The sequence below is a fragment of the Protomyctophum bolini genome (genome assembly GCF_963924005.1).
Source record: "Protomyctophum bolini genome assembly, chromosome: 4".
Taxonomy (NCBI): domain Eukaryota; kingdom Metazoa; phylum Chordata; class Actinopteri; order Myctophiformes; family Myctophidae; genus Protomyctophum; species Protomyctophum bolini.
In genome coordinates, this window is record NC_137865.1 from 6,711,391 (window position 1) to 6,732,468 (window position 21,078).

General features: G+C 42.0%; 2 protein-coding genes across 2 annotated transcripts in view; both read right to left on the reverse strand.

Moving 5' to 3' along the window:
* LOC308313905 (uncharacterized protein) overlaps positions 1-14,675 on the reverse strand; it is a gene marked incomplete at its 3' end in the record, with an annotated part of 47,417 nt that extends 32,742 nt beyond the window's left edge. Inside the window, exon 1 of the mRNA XM_080761232.1 lies at positions 14,057-14,675. Within this exon, the coding sequence (XP_080617358.1) occupies positions 14,057-14,488 (432 nt within the window). The 5' untranslated portion in view covers positions 14,489-14,675. The remainder of the gene's footprint in view (positions 1-14,056) is intronic.
* Positions 14,676-19,781: 5,106 nt separating this feature from the next.
* slc13a1 (solute carrier family 13 member 1) overlaps positions 19,782-21,078 on the reverse strand; it is a gene marked incomplete at both ends in the record, with an annotated part of 33,125 nt that continues 31,828 nt past the window's right edge. Inside the window, one exon of the mRNA XM_080761235.1 lies at positions 19,782-19,940. Coding sequence (XP_080617361.1) covers positions 19,782-19,940 — 159 coding nt within the window. The remainder of the gene's footprint in view (positions 19,941-21,078) is intronic.

Below are 21,078 nucleotides of genomic sequence, written 5' to 3' on the forward strand. Positions count from 1 at the left end.
TATAAATTATACCTTTTTTTTTACATGAATTCATTGAGAAACAGTTTAAAATTTAAAAAAAAACGCACCGATTTTCTTTTAAATATATTTGCTCAACTATCCAACATGGCATATATCTTGAGGTACTGTATATACAGTATGCACTCACTGGGTGCAATCTTTAGTTGTATTCCCATCATGAGGAAGGAGTCAGTGAGTAGATGCTGCACCAGTGTGTGTGTGTGTGTGTGTGTGTGTGTGTGTGTGTGTGTGTGTGTGTGTGTGTGTGTGTTTTCAAAGGGGCCGAGATGGTGGGGGTTTATCAGCCGAGAGCAGAGGGGAGAAGGAACCATGACAAACCTAGGAGACATTTGTGCATTTTAGCTCCCCTTCTTTCCACTGCATTTCTTTCCTCCCTCCGACACCATCTCTGTGCCGAGCTGCCTAACGCTCATGTAAACCAGCTCATTATAAAGTAACTAACGAATAAAAGATGTGTTGTCACAGTTGCAAACACTTCGACATGCAGTGGCAGTCCTTCATTGGAACAACCGCTGGCTGGACACATTCGTACGGCCTCCTCGCCATCTAGAACCAAATATTGCCGTGTGTCGCGTGGGAAGCAGTTACTTATATTTTTTAGTGCCTATAAGTGCCACCACGTATAATGGACAGTATTTCGGCCGGCAAGCATTCCAATGGAGACGAGGCAGAGACGTTACTGCATTCAGTAACGTCCTTGGGCTTGATTCATTCTCAAGGAAACATGTAGTTATTATTTAGTCACAAGCTTGTGTTAATACTTTTGTTCAATAATCTTAAAACCCAGAGACAAACATAACTTTCACATAAAAAATAATAATTCTAAAATAGCAAAATAAATCCGATCTACAAGCTCACAACGCGTTGCATCAGGGCGCGCTCGCTGTGAGCCATTTCTACTTTTGTGTGAGATGTACAGTAGTATGATGAAGTAGGGCAATACCTTACGGGAAAATACAAAGCTGAAATATGGAAATGCAACAACAAAAAATCCAACAACAACGATATGTCTGTATATGCATGTCCCGTAAAAGAAGACAATTCACAGCTCATGCAGACGTCTTCAGTACTGTAATAGTTACACTACAGAAACAACACTACATCACTTCTGGGATCACTACATCACTTGAGATAAACAATTTAGTATAATGTAGTAGGCCTGACTATATGTAAGGTTTTGCCCACTCAAATAGTACCCCACATAGCCTGCAACAACTTCCGTGAACAGACTTCACTGTAGTAGCCTTTTCATAAATGATATTTGTACTTGTCTGCTGTCGTGAAAGTTTATAGTTTGAGAAATTCACAACATTGTTTCTCAAAGTGGGAACTCCCAGGGGTCCTTTATTAAAAGTAGACCTACAAGCTCACAACGTGAACATGAAGACCCCTGGTCTACTGTATGGGAATCGAAAAGCTGCAAAAAGCTAATTAGCATTTCTTCTCAGGCGATATTCGATTCCGCTAAAGCTAGGTGGAGGCCGAGCAATCAAGCATGGAGGTACAGGACAGGAGTGAGTGAATCAATACACTTTGTCCTTGGAGAAACCCTTGTGTTGTCATGTTTTACTGTCAGCTCTCTACTAGGACAAAAGTAGGGGCTCGCAACTCACTTTGTACATGCTCAGGACAATTTGTATTCGCGAACACAGCAGTCAAGAGCTCTCTACTAAAACATGTTTTCTGCAAAGCACAAAGATGTTGCCTTACAATAGTAGTGTAATGGTACTCCGCAGACATTCTTCAACACCGACAAAGAAAATGTCATTGTCTGCGGCTCACCGCTCCAAGAGACGGGGGTCAAATGCGGAAAACAAATTCCACCGCGGTAACGTGTGTGACAATTTAAATCGCATGACTTTGACCACGTGACTACACTAGAAAGTCTGATCATTGATCAGCTCTGCGAGCTGATGAAAAAGAAATGCAAAAGTGGGAGCAGATCTACAAGCTTAAAATGCGTCGCTTCTGCTACTTTAGATGCTTTAGTGTGGGGCATTAATTTATGAAGAAACACAAAAAGTTTAAATATGGAGAATGGAGATAAAGTGTCTGCCTGTCGGCAACAATATATTGGACTATCACACTTGTTCACAGCTAAAAGTAAAAATGCACTCGGGATAATAATGATGCTCATGTGAAAAATCAGACCTGTCTGAAGTGAGTGGTACTGTACTGTACTGTACTGTACTGTACTGTACTGTACTGTACTGTACTGTACTGTACTGTACTGGCTCTCCTCCCTGGCCTCTGTGTCTGTGTGTTAGGCTGCACAACAGTGACACTTGGTGGTGACAATATGCTATTTCCGTGCTCGGACCCAGGGACACAGGGACGGACACAGCCACAGACATAGCTGTCTATAGGAGTGGTTGCACCACTCAAAAATCGGTGGCACCCAAAAACAAAAGTGTTTCTCTCTCTACATTGAATGAATGAGAACCATCTCACTCTGTCTCTTCCCCCAAACATGGTCAGGGCAGACAGACGGCCACCACCAGTGTTGTCAGATTTTGAGAGAGAAATAAGCAACTAGGTCTAGGAAAAAAAGAAGCGACTATGGGCCACATGAGCACTTTAAACCTATATACTGTATACATCAGCTATTTTAAAATAGCCCATCTGCTATCTGTATCTATATAAATAATATTTAAAAAAGAAAAAGTGGAAGCAAGCTCAGAGAATCAACTAGTAACCAATATTTACAAGCGACTTTACAGAAAAAGAAGCCCAAAGTTGCTTAGAACAAGGAAAACCCCAGGGCCTGGTTCTGCATGTTAAAATTGGAGGAGGTTATTTTTCCTTCGTCACTGTCGCCACATGCTTGCTCTGGGGGTTACTATGTCAGGTCTCTGTTGTCTTGAGTCAACTTGATGTGTTTTGGCACTCTGATAAGAACTTGAACTGAATTGAATACTTCCGTAATGTAATACTAATATGTAATACTTGGATGTGTAAATGCACTGTGAACGAGTCAGTTATGAGACAGTGCATGCATTACCATATAAAATGTCTGCTCAACACTACTAGGCTTTATTTGCTGACATTATTGCACACAGTATTTCTACAAAGATCTGAGCAAATACAATGCTTTTCCCAAGAGCCCCATGTTTGTGGACTGTGAATCTGGGGTCTGTCACAAATTAACATTTGCAGTTTGCACTACAGTGAGTGCAGTCAGTGGTGGAAAGTACTTAAGTACATTTACTCAAGTACTGTACTCAAGTACAATTTTAAAATAGCATTTACTTTACTGGACTATTTCCAATTACCAATGCTTCTACTTCACTACATCTCAAAGGCAAATATTGTACTTTTACTCGACTATAATTTGAAAACTTCAGCAACTGGTTAGTTACTTTGTAGATTTTGATTATACATTTTTGATGTCAATACTTGTGCTTTCACTCAAGTATACCAAACTCGCACTTGTACTGTAACAGACTAGGGTATTGATAATACATTTGCCCAAGTAAAAAATGTGAGTACTTCCAACTTCCATTACTGAGTGCAGCGCACAAGTACCTCCAAGCATGAATCTCAAGAAGGAACAGATGACAAATCAGCCGATTGTCTCAATGTGCATCGTGGTGAGGGGCGTTAGAGGGGGTCCTGGGGGACTTAATTAGGCACAAGCAGAAGCAGTGACTGAAACTGAACACTTGCACAAGTGCTAGATCGAGGACATGACGCCGTTCAGTCAATCTGCCAATACACATTTATAACTGTTCAAACCGCATGGCATCAGTGTGGCCTTGTGGGTGTTGGGAAAAGCAAGATTGCCGATTCAATCTTGGCACTATAACCTTTGAGAGATTATTTTACAGTTACTGTTACAGTTAATGTTACTAACCAATTGAATAATTACACCCACATGAGACATTTTGACCTCAAACATGCTTTTGAAAAACATGTAACGACTTACAGTAGCTTAACGCATGTCGAATAAGCAATTAATGATCAAATACTTTTGCCATATGCAGTTGAATATAATTATATAGTAACAGAAGAGCCTGAAAAACAGTTTGAACATACAGTTAAGTTAAGTATTTCACCACCATATATAATCCTATTTTTAATTTATGTGTGTAAATGCAATTAATCTCCTCTGCCTTGTGCACAAAACAATGAGTTGGGAGCTGAAATGCGATGGACTAATGACTGGTTTCTTACCCGAGTTAATTCATTGTAGAAGACTTTCGCTGCGATTCGCGAGTTGCCCAAGTTATGTCTAGCCTGGAAGACGCTTGTTTAATCTCGGCATTAGAACTGTTAATTGTAAAGCAGTGCAAATAATCCCACAATATGTCTCAAACATTGCCTCCGGCCTTCGGCCATCCGCCCTGGCGGAGACAACAAAACGAGAAGAATACTAGAAACAAACTTTCACTATGGTTGTTGACATGAAGATGTTATATTTATGCAATGATTAACCACACCATATCATTAGAATGATTTTCACATGTTGTAATTGTACGTTTTTTTTAACTGTTCTCTTATACCGTCTTATGTGTTCACGCAATCACGTTATGTAAATGTGTTTCTGTGTGGAGCCCCCCTGCTAAGGTAGTAGCTAAATGGGGAAATAAACAATAAATAAATACCATCTTACACATAGTGTAATTAGCCTTCCATGTCCCCCCCCCCCTGAGAATGAATTAAGAACACACGTTAAACATTGTACCATTCTGGGCTGGTAGTTGTCTCGGGGGAACCTTTTAATGTCTCATTAGTTAATTTCCATTGTGATGAAAGTAAATAACCTACACACACACACACACACACACACACACACACACACACAGGCTCCCGTTTGCTAAATGTAGTGGTGGCAACCTCAGACAATAGGCATTAATTTCCATTGGGAATGATTTAATGTGTTATGGGACTGATGCTTCATGTCGTTCTTTTATCCATTCATGTTTTATGTTGCAATATGGACAAAATACCCAGCCACAATGTTCAAACCCCTACAACGACCGCGGCCGGGCAAGGAGGCCTAGACGCAGAGTGTCAAGAGCAACACCACCATGTTCATGAACAGCTTCCCCCCGCCTACCGTCAGACATCAATACGCACTATTTCCCACCTGTAAACTAGAGAAGTTGAGTTGATGTATAAATCATGTACCATTGACGCTTCCGACAAAGTCTATATTGGTCACTAAGGAGTGGACCATCACCACTGTCCACGTGGTTTTCGTTGATGCCCTAAAATCTAAGTCTCTTCACAAGAGCATCCTATATAAGCTGTCATAAAGCCCTGCTAAGGCATCCCCCTTCATTTATTGGCAAAAACAGGGGGTGGAGTGAGTGTTACATAAGGAGGAAGATCCACGTCTCGGAAGGGAGAGGGAAAGTGACAGAGGGGAAGGCGATGCCACACAAAGGATCGAAGGAACGTCTGCCTCCAGCGAGCTGCAGCTACCCACCGACATCCAACAAGAGCTTCACACAGACGGCCTTCATCAGCACAACAGCCCACTTAAAGAAGGCAGGGAAAGGGAAAATGTCTATTTTCTCTTCATTTGTGTAACCAGCGGGTGCCAAGGAATTATGGCAAGTGGAGAGGGAGGGAGGAGGGAAGCGTGGGACTCCTCATGTGGCGCTTATCTCCTTTTGCCGTCACTAAGACATGGGGATCAAGGGCTGGAAAAGACTTGATGCTCCATCACTCCTGCGCGTGTTGAACGCGAGAGCTGCTTTTCTCGTCAGAGCCCAGAAAAGAGCTGCCTTTATAATCTTCATGGCAAGTCTTTCAAATTAAACAAAATCCTCTTATTCAGACGTGTTACTCCTTCAAGCCCCCTAATCATTTTATCAGAGTTCCATGCTTCCAGTTATTTTAATCAGTGATGCCGAGGCCACGTGTACTTAACTGTACATGAGTAGCTGCTGCAAATCAGGCTTGATTGCCACTAGACGGCAAAGGAACAAGATTATAGAGCAAGAATAACGATGGAGGGATAATGCTTTTTTTTTCTCCCTAACCATTTCCAAAAGGACAGCTCCTTTTTAAACACAGGTTTAAAAAGAGCGAGAAAGAACAAGACATTGTGTGTCTGTGTGTGTCAGCAGTTTTGAATCTGCCACATTGAAGCAGAGATCGAACGCCCACATATTGTCTGTCAGGTGGAAGGAACCCTCATATGTCCAAAACTGTTACTTTTCAGGATTCAAATTCAAAATGAGCAGCTCTATATATAAGCTCAAAATGTGTCACTAATTAAGTGTCATAGCTGTTACTTGTGGTGCTTTTGTGCACCGCTGTAGTTATGATCTAGTGGGGCGTTCATTTACAAAAAAGAATATGATGGTTTCTGCCCGACAGCGACGATATCATAAGCATAGTGGCGGTGGTCAGCAGTGGTCATGACAGGGAACTGGAGCAAAGGTTCTTAGCACAACACAAACCATAACCTTTAGTTCCCCCCATGGCTCATGAATGTCAACTCCCCCCCCCAGGGCAGTGTGAACTGTGTAGCCCTCTGGCACGCCATCGATTGGCAGCCCTCCCCTCTAACTCTTCTCCCACCTATAGCTCCCGGAAGTCAAACGACCATGTGCACGTCGTGTGCATGACGCAACGGTCCAGTAGTAAAATGATGGGTACGGTATCAATGCACAGGACAACTAAAATTAGTTAGGAGGCAAAACAAAGGAATATTGCATTGGAGGCGATAGGAATCACCTCAGAATAGCAGCACAGTTCTTTTATAGTACTAGTATAGGCTGGGCGAGCTCCTCAGCTACGAAACATGCCATCTAGCTCTGTTGTTTGATGCCAACATTGAATGAGTATGAATGAATGAGAATGTCTCCAAATTTAAAATAAATATGCATAAACTCACATCACCAGGATTTCTTTGGTTTCTGGTCTGATGATCCGGTCTAGAACCTGCCAACTATATCCGGTAATTTGCACACACACACAGTTTCCGTATCTGCTCTAAACCCAGAACCTACAGTACAACGCTAATTGATCGCAGTCTAATCACATAACATCTGCCACTGCCAATTAAATAAAATCAACGACAACTATGAAAGCGCAAGGATTGGGCAGTGGCGATCATCATGCCTGTGTTTTTAGCACACACTTCACATCAGGTATAAAAAGGTTAAATAAAATATGCTCCGTTGTTGGAATGGATATGTGGATTAAAGGTTTATCATGCCCCTTCATCAGAAACAAATTGGGAGAACCGAACTAGGAAGAAAGTAATGGGCGTAACTCAGCCCATGCATTCTCTACAGGGGTATCAAATGTTTTCACACCTGACCTGAGAGATTAGCAGGTAGCAAAAAACTGAAGAGAGTATACACTATAGCAAATGTACTGCCGGGGCGCTCTGGAATCACTCCCTCCAAGTGACACCAGATTTATTTATTTATATGACAGGGACAAAGCTCATTAATCAACATGTCAGTTTTCACCTCAATGTAAATGGGCCAGAGTTAGCCAAAGCTAAATTTCATCTGTAGTCCCTGGGCAGGCTCTTAAAAAATGAATGATAAAAGAAAGACAGAGTGTATAGTGTGCCAGCACACAACACCATGCGTTCATGCCATGTGTGCATATGTGCTTGCTAGCACCCAACACTATATCCATACAAAAACACAATGCATTAGCATTACAATACAGGAACAGATCAACATGGTACAGGGGACAGAACAACAACAGGATATGAATGAATAATGTTATTTTCATGTCTGGCTGCCTTTCACAGCCCATATCTCTCTTATGGGTGTCTTATTCAGACACAATTTAAAGAACATTGAATTTCTACTGCCAAGTTCCAACATGCTGACGCCAACATAATAAGTAAGCTCGCAGAGGCTCATCGTCGGTATCAGCAGAGAACACAGGAGTCTATCCCCGTTACAATGCGCTATAGACCCCTGGGAGATGGAGTCTATCCCCGTTACAATGCACTAGACCCCTGGGAGATGCTGAGGTGGAGCATGCGGTAAGCTGCCAGTACCTACCACACTACTTTACACACCCAAGCCGTGCTACTCGTATGCCTTTGGTGGTGTCCGGGATTGAACCCATGAGCAATTGTAGTCTAAATTCGAGAACTCTAAGGAAAAGAACAGCGTGCGATCACTGATCAGCGGGGCTGACGGCATTGCGGTTCTCTCCTCCCCCGGGTCTTTCTGTCAGTACAATATCAAACATGTTTGAAAATGATCAGAGTGGCCTTGATCAACTCAGGAGACGGTTCGGATTGGATCTTTGAACGCTCACAGATCAGAGGATGATCATCCAACTGCTGCTGCTCCACTCAATTCCGTTCTGCGAAAACATTGCAAGTAATTTAAATAATTCGAGAATTGCAGGACTTTTATTTTGCGGATTTCGGAGCCGCAAAAACCACCACAAAAACAGTCCTTTACTGTATACTATTTACATATTGTACACTTGGAGCTGCACTTTAACAACTATTAATGGAACATGTATTTATTCCTACAGTAGATCAGTGGTTCGTTCTCAAACTTTTTTATTTTAATGACCAGGCAATAACTCTGAGAGTGTACAAATGGAACCATACATGTCCATTTGGTTACATTTGGACACTCTTTTCGTCACGATTCGTGTGGCAAAGATAATTCGATCAACGATATTATTATGATAATCAAAATATGCTAAAAGACGGCTATTTGGAGCATTTTATTTTGTAGTTTCACTCGGAACGCTGTGTTTTTTTAACCAATCAGAACGTCGCATCCCTTCAGGGTATGGGACGTAGCTTCGCTACATGCGCGACGCGTGCGTTGAGTTTGTTTTGTTTACATGTCACAGAGAGACGGGCAGCAAAGCTCGTGGCCCATTTCTAACCTATAGTGTTTTCAGATACATATATTTTAGCGTGATGATTAAGTTTAAAACAAGTAATACTGTCTGGATGTCATTTTGAATGAGATTAAAAGTAGTAGTTCTGTAATCTGTTCTGTGTTGGAGGAACGCGCAGCGATGGGAATAAAACAGGTGAATGAAAGATACATTTTTATTCATGCAGGACTCGACACGTCATCACGCACCACGTTTTCATTCAAAGGACGCAATACAATTTAGATTTGTATGAACCTTTGATATGAAAACACACAAAGATGGAAATGTTCCCATTGTTTTGGCATAGATTGTTAGGTAGGCCTATATGCCCATATGATGACCACACTCACCACAGATGATATGTTCTTAAAAGTGTATAATGCCACTTTGGTTTATCACTTGAATCTCCAGCATGCCTATTCTGGAGGGGAACGTTCGGCAAAAATAGACGATGTAAACCCTCACAGCACGCTGTGAGCTTGTAGATCAATTTGTATAGAGAGTGAAATAAGAGCGTACCAAATGTGCTCTTTAGTTTACAGCGTACAGGTCAGTATAGAGGGTTTAATTGGTGCTGAAATTGCAGCTCAACAAAAGCCACACACACACGCGCGCGCTTCAGGGGCTTAATTCAAAGACATGAGAAAGGTGGGCAGCCATTGCGGTTATTGCATTGGAATCCAATTAGCTATGGTCAACTCCAGCAGCATTACTACACTATACAAGTGTTGCTGTAGCGATCCACGTCCCTCGAGGGGTCTGATGGGTCATGTTTGTTTGTAATATTGGATTCTCCGTCTTTTACCCAATCTCTGCGAAACAGGAAGGACTTGAAAAGTCTTGCTTGAGTTTATAGGCTGGATAGATATTTTGAAATGGAGTTTATTTAATATCCCCGAACAGTAACAGACTGCAGATTATCTTTCGTTGTATAATGAATGCATGAATCATTTGTATTCATTTATTTCAGGTGGTGTGTGTGCGTGTATGTATGTGTGTGTGTGTGTGTGTGTGTGTGTGTGTGTAGGAGGGGGGGGTTATCGTGATAAAATAATAATCGTATCGAAGATTTTAATTTTAATGTTATGAAACCCTATTATAATTTACTAGACCTGTGGCTGTACGTGCCCGTCGCAGTCGGCCACCGGCATACTTGGGAACGATGCAACTTGGGAACCTAGTGATATACGTTGTCATAGCACCCGTTTTAAGTTTAACTGTCAGCCACATGGACGTCTGTGTATGTGCCTGTGTGCAAACACTACAAACTGAAAAGTGTACATGGAAATTCAGCCCACTGGCAGAGCCTGGGTCAGGTGAAAGGAGTTGGCCTCATTAGGCCCACTGACCAGAACCGTGGGTCCGACCGACTCCATACCTGGCACTGCACTCCCTGCGGGGGTGTGGAATGCGTGTGTCGAATGTGAAGTCGGTGGGTCAAACGGTTCTCGGGTTACGTGCATTACAACTGTACACACGCACGCACACAGAGACGTGGCGCATTTATAGGATGATACATGTGATTATGATGCATTATAAACCCAACCTATGAGTAAAGTGTTACCCGACACTTTGACCCTCGAGTTATAAAGTGAATTGGAATCAAACATTAGAATGGGTTTAGTTACAAGCTGTCAGACACCCACACACACCCTACGGTATATACAAGTACAGTATAATCACATTGGCAGACATTCCACAGTGTGTCTTTCTCTAGGGAGATTGAGCGTTCCATATTCTCCTGGTGTGTACCATTATCCAGTGTATGCAGTATGGACTTCACAAAAATGAGGCTTGTTGTGGGTACTTAAATAATTGATTTCCTGGAAGTGTATGGATAAAAGTTTAGAGGGTGTAAAGATTATCCAGTATATGCAGTATGGACAAAAATGAGCTTACAGAAATACGGCTCGTCGTGGATACTTAAATAATTGATTTCCTGGAAATGTATGGATAAAAGTTTAGAGAGCCGACCTCTGGTGGATTACTGGAGGTTACCTTGAAAAGCTGCAGAGCCCTGGGTTTATGTTTGTGTACAGTGTTGTTTTATACATACTGTACAGGATAAGCATCCGGATGTATGTGCATCACACACGCACTGTGCAAACACACAGATTTGAATAAAACTTTGGAATGAATATTATAAACCAAAAAGAAAATAGCTACTTTTTAGCAGGATCCAATTAAACCAATGCAATGCTTACTTAGGAAATGTTTGTAGAGGAGAAAATGCAAAAAAAAACATTCATTAGAATTCAAGTTTAAAAAAAAATACTACTTCAAGTGTACATACTACATCAATTAACCCATTAAGACCTGAGATCGCAATTCTAAAAATGTCTTCTGAATCATAACAGTTTTCTGAAAAACGTATTTGCTATGTCAGTGGCTCAGGCTCTCAACCCTTTTCATGTCGTCGTCGTCGTCCCCCCTTGTTCCAGGGACCCCCAGAAGAGATAAAAAAGTTATTTAATCGTATAGAATGTAAGGTTTTCACAGATTTTCACAATGTTTTCAAGCAGAACACGTTTACAAGCTCATAGACTGTGAGGGGTCCTCCCCGTACCACACTTTGAGAACTAATGCTACTATTCTGAGGTAATAACCATGATTAAAAAAAGTAACGTAGCTCATTGTTATATTGGTGCTTATGGTCTTCACCGTTGTATGCATACAGGTATTCTGTTCCAGTTTAAGTCATACAAGCAGTAGAGCAGGGGTCTTCAACATGTTTCAGTAAGGAGTCGGACCCCTTGGCTGAGAGATTAAGCGGGGTCCCCCACTACATTTTGGATTAATGTTAAATGTGTGTTTTCACAGACAGATGTAACACTTAAAGTGCAACAAATGTTGTATTTTTCCAGTTTTTCAGTGTGTCTATGAGGTGACAGTACTTCATTAGACACCCTGGAGTCGTTTTTATGTGCAATGGTGTATTAACTTTGTATTTAGGGTTTCTTCCTGGAGGCTGAACCCTTGACAGTCAAACAAGCCAATGAAATAAACAGTAATATAGTGACCTCACACGATCAGCCCCATCCCCCTTTATCATACAACTACAAGACCAAGCCCAAGCCCACTGTGTGCGTGTGGTGAGGAGCAAACTATGAAACACATCATAGAAGTTTGTCCTCTCCAAAGACTGGAAGGAGGATTAATCACCCTCCATACAGCAGACCAGGAGGCAACCGCTTGGCTTAAGGACTTTGCATTCGCTGAATAAATAAATACAACTACAGCTGTGGGTGCGGCTTCAGTTCAGGTGGATCACCACCCATCACCACCCACCAGGCAAACCAGGCATACTTAATGAACTGGTGGGCGTGCCGTGCCCACATAAAAACAAGATACTGTACACATTTTTTTTAAAAAAACTATACCTCCTTAGATAAAAATAAGACCTGACGATCATGTTTTAGGGTGGAAAGAATCACGGCACTCCATCTTTAACCCCTAAATACTTTGCAAACTAGACCTTTGGCTATGTACTTTGTCTGCTCTTTTTATCCCTCAACACAAAACCTAGCATATCTAGCAGATCCGCAAGCTTGCGTTGTGAGTGAGCTTGTAGATCGGATACTGTGACTGATGTCACACACAGTAAGTAAGTCAACTAGCACTTCTGTTACAGGTTAATGATCACACAAGCAGTGGAGCATGAACAGGTGTTAACCTTAATTGCCTGAATTCAAGTAAGCTAAAGCTATTAATCCAAGTAATGCAGCAGCTGTTATTGGTGAAGATGATGGACTTTACAAGTTCACAGTAGGAATACCAACCTATATGCCTGTTCCATCCAGGTTAAATGACAAAAGCTGTGGAAAACAGTTGTTTTTTGTTTTGTTTTTCGACCAGTGGGGAAGGCTCACTAGCTCTGGTCCATAGCGTTAGAAGGAGTAAGGCTAAGGACCAATGAATTAGGGATGCAACCAAAAGGGAAATTCTTGGCCGAAACAGAATACAGAATATAGGAAACAGTTGGCCGAAAACCGAATATCCGAATATGTTTAATATTATATATTTTTTTCTTACCATTGCTGTCATGGCCGTACCTTAAAGCTACCTGATTTATGGCAAAATAAATGGTTATGGCAAAACTTAACTTAAATAATAATCACTATTATGGGTCCATAAAACATTTATTCAGCTCTTTTGAATGCATTAATTGCATACACTATTCAGTGATATATTTTCTGCCTATTCGGGCCGAAACCGAATAGGCCGAAAATGCAATTTTTGCCATTTTCTGCCGAATATTTTCTGCGGCCGAATATTCGGTGCATCACTACCAACGATAACTCCTAACAGTGACGGAGCCAGTTTCACCACATCACACTAAGTTCAAACTTAGCCTATAGTTATACTAGCTTAAATGGCTTTTAAGTCAAGCCATTTAAGCTATAAGTAGGCGAAGTTTGAACTAAGTGTGAGGTGGTACAACTGGCTTCAGAGCTTAAAGGAGCTGTAGGCGTACTAATTGTAGCAAACTGTTGGTGATGTTGACTCTTCAGTCTTCACAGTAGGTATAGGTATGCCTTAGTAGGCCTATTGTATATAACAGGTGCTTTTTGTTTTGACTGTTACTACTACTACTATTACTGTTACTATCACTACTACTGTTAATACTCGTAGGTTACTGTACTGCAGTGGTTCTCAACCTTTTCAGGCTGTGACACCCCAAAATAGTCATATTTGAACAGGGGACCACTCCACCCTGGCAAGCACAAATATTGTGAAAATAGCAGATCTGCGAGCTTAGTAGATCTGCTATTTTAACAATGTTTGCTGTTTCTTACGGAATATTTGCCAAAACGGCCAAGGCTTTTAAGTCATTAAATTGTGACTTTAGAAATGTGCAGCATAGGCCTACCTGGCCTGTATACACACACACACACACACACACACACACACACACGTTGGTTTGATGTTTAACTGTTTAGTGGGAAGACAATGTTGTTGCACAATCATTTGCTAGGTGGACCCCCCAATAAGTTGGGGACCCCTGACTTAGAGATGGTATAGCTGAGGTCTTCACAGCACAGAGTACACCTGGCTGCCTATACCCTTCATCACAAGTGTAGCAGCACAAGTGTGCTTCACACACACACACACACACACACACACACACGAAGCAGTGGAGAATGGAACACAACAGGTGCTTTTTGTTTGGACTTTTTGGTAGTAACTTGTAAGTTGAACTCACCTTCTGCTGCCTGCGCGCCATGTCCGTGGGCTGCTTGGCGTTGAAGGGGTACGCGATGCAGCGCAGCACGAACACGTAGATCTGCAGCTTCACCTTCCTCTCCGCGTCCTCCCTCTGGAGCCGCTCGCGTTCCTTCCTCTCCTCGTCCTCAGCCTTGGCCGCGGCTGCCGCGGCGGTGTTGTTTTTGGGAGAAGGAGAACCACCGCCGCCACTTTGAGCCTTGTTGGAAGAGGGCTTGCTCTTGCTGCTGGTCGTGTTGTTGTTGTTCTCGGGACGTAGTCTCTTCTGTTGTTGTTGTAGTTGTCTCCCGCCTCCTGAGACGACGTTAGAGGTGGTGGAGGAGTTGACGCTAGGTTTCGGCGGCTCGTCTTCTTGAAAAACTTCGGCGTCCGACTCCCCGCCGGTGTCTTCGCTGGAGGACGGGTCCAACATGGTGAAGAAGAACAGCGGCCGCGGCAGGTGCAGCCGCAGGTGTTGTATTATGAAAGAAAACTCCTGTTCGTTTGTTTGTTTTTAAGTCGACGTGGCGTTCGAGCGCTTCCACTTTCCTAATGCTGCACACCTGTGTCCTCTTCTGTCTTGTTTTGGGAACGCTCGAGCGAAAACCTACTCCGCGTAGCTCTGTGTGTGTGAAATAAATAATACTTATTTTTGTGTTCCTGGCAGACAGACAGTAGCAGTGTTTCTAGGAAGGGCGGAGTTCTTTTTTTACAGGAGCTGTATAGTCACTCCTCTCCTCGCTATACTTGTTCTGGAATGAGGACTGAGGAGGCGAGCCGAGCGGCTGTGAGCGCGGTGCCGTGGCTGCCGATACAGTGCGTGCGCGTGTTTGTTTGTGGCGTGTGTGTGCGGCTGTGCACGCGCGCCGCTGCCACACAAACAGGTGAGCAGCAACCTGTAGCTGAAGGAGAAAAGCAACATGTGGGAGGCGCCTCTGTAGTGGAACTAGCGCACACACACGCACACGCACACGCGCGCGCACGCACATGCGTACATACACAGAGAGAGAGACATAAATAAACATAATTATATTTATTTAATTCCATGTATGTGTACTGACTGTACTGTAGACTACATACATTGTTTAGCATACCTTTCAAGATTATTGCACTTGCTACAGAATTATTACTGCATTTGCCCTTAGGCTATAAAATCCCTATAAGATCCCTCCCTTTCCCACCATCACCATATCCATGGTGGAAGAAATACTCCCATGTTTTACTTCAAGTAAAACTATCAAGAACCTAATGGTCTGATGAGTTCTGAAATCAAAATGTACTTAAGTAAAAGTATTTATTGTCAGCACTAACATACCAAGTGTAAAAATGTATATAAAAGTCCTTTGAAAATAGATCTACAAGCTCACCATGTGTCAGCTATTTTCAAATTGCCAAAGAATATATAGGTCTGAATTGGTTTTGTAATAATAATCAAAATAATTAAGTATCTTCAAAGTTTTCAAATAGTAAAAAGTACAATATTTGCCTTTGAAATGTAGTGGAGTGAGTAGTAAGTAGTAGAAGTAAAATGACTCAAAATTGGAAGTACTCCAGTAAAGTAAAATAAATAAATAACACCTGTTCTGGTTCTGTGTGAAGTGAGGGACACTATAGGCCTATTAAAGTCTAACACATGTTGATTAGGTGATGTAAAACAAACGTGCAAATTAAACGCCATTAACAATAAAGGGACAATATGACGTAAATGGCACATTATGAAGTAAATGTTCCCTTCATTGTCAATGGCGTTTACAAAACAAACATTAAGCCTGTGTATAGGAGGCGGGCCCCTATAGCGCCCCTCAAAAATAAAACAGTATACATTACTTGAGTAAAATATGTAGCGTCTCTGACAGACATGAGCTCTCGGCTCTCTGGTTCCTGAAAGTGTAAACCGTAAACACACCTGGACTGGATGAGGGCATGAGGCGGTAGAACTACGTTATTATTCCATAAGATGCAGAGTAGAAGTGAAAAGTTGAGTTAGAATCAAACCAACGCCCCTAGGCTGACAGCCTCCTCTCTCCCAAAGGATGCCAGGGTGGATATGATTTTAAAGCATACGCAAATGCAAATCTACTCCCCTTTTGTTTACTTTTTATCCAGAAGGAAAGCTGAGTGACTGTAGATTCCTCTACGACATGGCAAAACAAAGCTTCCTCTGAGTTTCTTTTTGTTTTTTCTCCATCCCACCCACACACAAAAGCAACGAACAGCTCCTGTTTGGCAGAACAGAAGGGGGCTGGTGCTTTTTGTTTCAGTGCCTGTCGTCGTGGTTCAGACATGTCCGGGTATATAAAATCTAGTTTCTTTCCCTTCCAACGCCCATGTAATAAATGTCTGAGTCTCTGGCACAGTTCCACAGGTCGTGCACCAACAATCAGACAGTACAAAAACATATGTCTGGAGGTCTGGAGTCTGGACAAGCACAAAACCAACACTCAGACAGACTTCAAGAGAAATACTGAAGAAATGATGGCATTGATCAAGTGAGGAATGTCTTTCAGAGAGTGATATAGAGAGACACTGTGGGAGAAATGCAGTAGCCCTAATAGCCTATGGGGCAGCACAGCAGTTAAAGGTTACAAAGTTACAATGAAAGGGAAGAAAAAGTACTGTCGTGTACAGCAATACAAGGTCAAAAGAAAAAAACAACACAATACAAAGCAATGGTATAGAGAAGTAAAACCTCTATACAACTGTCAAATGCAGGAAAACTGTCAACAGCAGGAAAACAAGTGTCTCGCTGTGTCCCGTCATTTAAAAAAAATCACACTCGTGTGAAGTGAGTAGTGCAACTCTGTGTGGGGAAATGACCGGTCGCCCTGCATCCGAAATGGTTGAGAAATGACAGTTATCGTGTGGGGGTCCCCAGGGGGCCCCTCTGTACTGTCACTAATTATACTGTACACTGTCACACCCGAAATCATCACATATACACAGTTAGTGTGAGTGTGTGTGTGTGTGTGTGTGTGTGTGTGTGTGTGTGTGTGTGTGTGTTAGGCTGCGCAACAGTGACATTTGGTGGTGAAAACCAACCAAACGCTATTTTCGTGCAGCCAGCCAGGGACACAGCCAGGCAGCCAGGGACACACATAGCTGTCTATAGGAGTGGTTGCACCACTCAAAAAAACTGTCCGTTACAATCAGTGCCTCATAAGCGACTGTGGCTCAGGAGGTAGAGCAGGTCGTCCAATGATCCATGGGTCGGCGGTTTGAATCCCGGCTCCTCCTGTCTACATGTCGAAGTGTCCTTGGGCAAGACACTGAACCCAAAATTGATCCCGATGTGCTGGTTGGTACTGGTTGGTACCTTGCATGGCTTCCACCGCAATTGGTGTGAATGGGTGAATGTAATGCACTATGTAAAGCGCCTTGGATAAAGGCACTATATAAATGCACCATGGCATTGACCATAAGTGTCTCACCGTATGCCATATCGCGTCATAATGTGCTCCACTGCTCCCGTCATAAAACAATGAAACAGTTAAGTGCCCCTTCAATTAAAGGTGCGTTGGTCCTCACTATGCTCATTATGAGATGGTAAAATATTTGTCTACTCACTCTGAGTCTCAGAGGAGGGCTGTGGACAGTTCAGAAACATGCCTACCAGTACGAGTCAGTGACATCATTGATGGGGAAGCCAAGCTAATAGAAACCGCAGGCTCTGATTTCTATTCCCGGAAAGTTAGCATGCTATACTAAAACAATGAATAATAATCTGGTTTGAAATAACAGCTTCAAAGAGATTGTGATTTCTTTTAACTGCAAGAAAAATATGTATATTAAATTTAATATAATTAATAGTGAAATATATTTCGACACCGATATATGGTCATAATTCACCAGGAGCCTGGATCACTTGGTTCCAACTTCCAGGCTTGATAAAATGATAAAATTATGAATATCTTCAGAAATCTCTATGGCAAAATGGCAGCCACCGCCCTATTAGCCTATAGATGTGTTTTCTGGTTCAAAATAGTTGTTTAAGTCAAAAGTCAAAGTATATCTCAGGTTTTTTTGTTTTGTTTTTTTAGTGAGCACGAGAATAGTGAATGGTGCTGTAGCCACTAGGTGGCGTTCTTTCTCTGTATGCCTAATGTGAGACGATTACACATTCATTATCATACACAGTGAAAATACAGCCAACAAGAAGTTGAACAATAACTAAAAAACATTGCATGGATGCACCTGGGACGTATCCTCTATACTATAACTTAGAACTATAACTAACACAAATATTATAATTTTCCAGCAGGAATGCAGGATAAACGATATGATAAAATATGATATGATGATATGATGTCATACATACAGCGTCATTCACCTCCACAGTCGGAAAAGGAGGCAGGTATCAGGTTTCAGTGGTTCTCAAACTTTTCAGGCCACAACCCCTCAAAATAATCATAGGCTATTTGAACTGGAACACCCCATTGTCATGTTAGAAAGGTGCAGATACCCTATAATACACATACAGTATATGGTTACTGTTGAGTGAGAAAAAGCTTGCATATTAAGCAAATCATCTGGGGAGTGGGGACCCACCAAAAAAAACATGTGGGGTCCGTCCGGACCCGCAGGTTGAGAACCACTGGGTTACAGGACAGTGTATTCACTCTCCGTTGCTTCCATTTGAATAACAGAACAAGGGGAGTTCACGCTTCGGCAGTTGATTAACATAAAACATGTATGGTTTACTGACGCGACATGAACTCAATTAGTTCTTCTCAGCACGATAATAACGCCTCATATTCACAAGATGAAAATGACTGCATTTATTTTCCTGTTGCATATTCAACACCAGCTTTGCTAATGTTATGTTATACTGCCACATTTCAATTAACAAGGCAATGGAATGATTGGTTGAATCTCCATATTGTTTGGTTGATACATAAATATAACTTTGAAGGCCTTAAAATCTATGTCCGCACAAACTCCTACCCGCCTCCTGCATCCAATACTGTAACGTGCTTCTTATCCTGAGGATAAGAACATCTCACCAGACCCTAGAAATGATCTGGTGAGATGTTCAGATCTTCTTTTCTTTTTGTGGCTTTTGCCTTTATGTTATATGTTTTATAGAGGGATATACAGTAGGCTGACAGGGAATGTGGAGAGAGATTGAGGGGGAGGGGGGGGGGTGACATGCAGTAAAGGCCATCGGGATCAGGAGTTGAACCCGCAGCACACTGCCAGACTGGATTACCAGCCAAGGTGCCTGGACCGCTGTGCCACGGCCCAGGCCAATGTTCAGATCTTCTGATACTGTAATGGATAAACAACTGTTAGAGAAACCATATCATTTCATCATGGGTCAAGTAAATATCCACTTTTTTCCTAAATATTGTATTGTTTTATTAATATTAATATTTTCAAAAATGTACCCCGCCAAAAAATCTAATCACTTCAAGTCATTTTTCAAAAGATTTTCAATACTCTAGAACACTGATAGAACAGTTGTTATATAATGTCTAGTACCCCCAAACGTATTTGTTTGGCTGTAGACTAGTAGACACCCAACTGAAGATATTCTATGCCAGGGCCCCCATACATGTTTTGTGTTGTTAAAATTGTTTTGCGATATTCCCTAGCATATCTACAACCAATATAGTGTTGAACTGATGTTTATGCTATATTAACTCACTTATCTGAGGGACCCCTGGGGGTCCCATGGGGGTCCCTGCAGGGCCCCACTTTGAGAACCACTGACCTATATGACATGATCATCACTGTCCCGTAGGCGTGCTCATCGTAGAGTTGGAATGAGGAAGTGCAGGTGCCCAGTCGGGATAAGTGTTGAGAGCAAACAGGGGAGTTCCCCACGTGGTCACGGCCAATAGGACGGCGAGGAGACCGATCACGTTCACGCCAACCCCCGCCTTCACCTGGAACAACCAACCAATCACACGTGATGACATCATCAGCACTGTAAGAAAGCATCTAACAAATGTACACATACAGTGCACGTGCGCACACGCGCGCACACACACACACACACACACTGTATTATTATTAGGTCTCTTTCTGACAACGACGATATACATATAGTCCAGTATGGAGCATATGGCACCATACACAAGTGCCAGTGGAATACATACTGCACTGTATCCAGAATCTAAAAAGAGCAGCAATAATATTGTTGCTGTCGGGGCAGAAACCTCTTATCTCCATATTTCTTGTGTTTTTCCGTAAATTAGCGTCCTTTACTCGAGCATACCAGCGTAAGACCAAAAAGTATCAAAAGTATCAGATCCACAAACACGCGTTGATCTGATACTTTTGGACATAATATGAGGTATTGTATTGTTCACTTTTAATATTTGTGTGTAACAGAAACACATGAGTGCACTCGCCTGGCTTCCTTTAATGATCACCATTAATAACATTACTGGCTTCTCTCCGATGTGTGTGTGTGTTTGCCCTGAACATTATAAAGTAAAAAGAAATAGGAAAATTGCCGCAAGCGACAATCAACGGAATCAAAGCAGAGTATGAGAGGATGAGGAAGATGAAGATGAAGAAGAAATGAAGATGAAAAACACATTTTGGTTTTTCACAGTGAAATTCAACTCACAACCCCACATGGATCACTGCCGTTGCATTTATCACCAGATTACCATAATTAATGCATGGTTTGGGAATAGAGGGCTGCAACAGCTAATCGGACTAATCAATGTAGTCTTTTTCGGGTCAATTCACTTTCATGCTTCTCGATTATTTGATTAGCCTAATCAAAAAAGTTACAATCAATTGAAGCCCAATTTGGAAAGCTGGTACATTTTCAAGCTCTTTGGTGGTCTTTAATGTCCAAGAATGATTGTTTGCCACTAAATTATAATTGACACAAGCCTTGAAAGAACAAATATTCTCATCAGCCAAATTGTTCAGGGTTTCAAAGGTCAAATGAAAGGATAATCTGCACAATATAGTTTATTATTATTTAGCATTTCCAGTGATCATTTGGGCTCAATTCCAAAAGTACTTCAAACAACAACTACAACTACTGTATGTGTCAATGAGTGG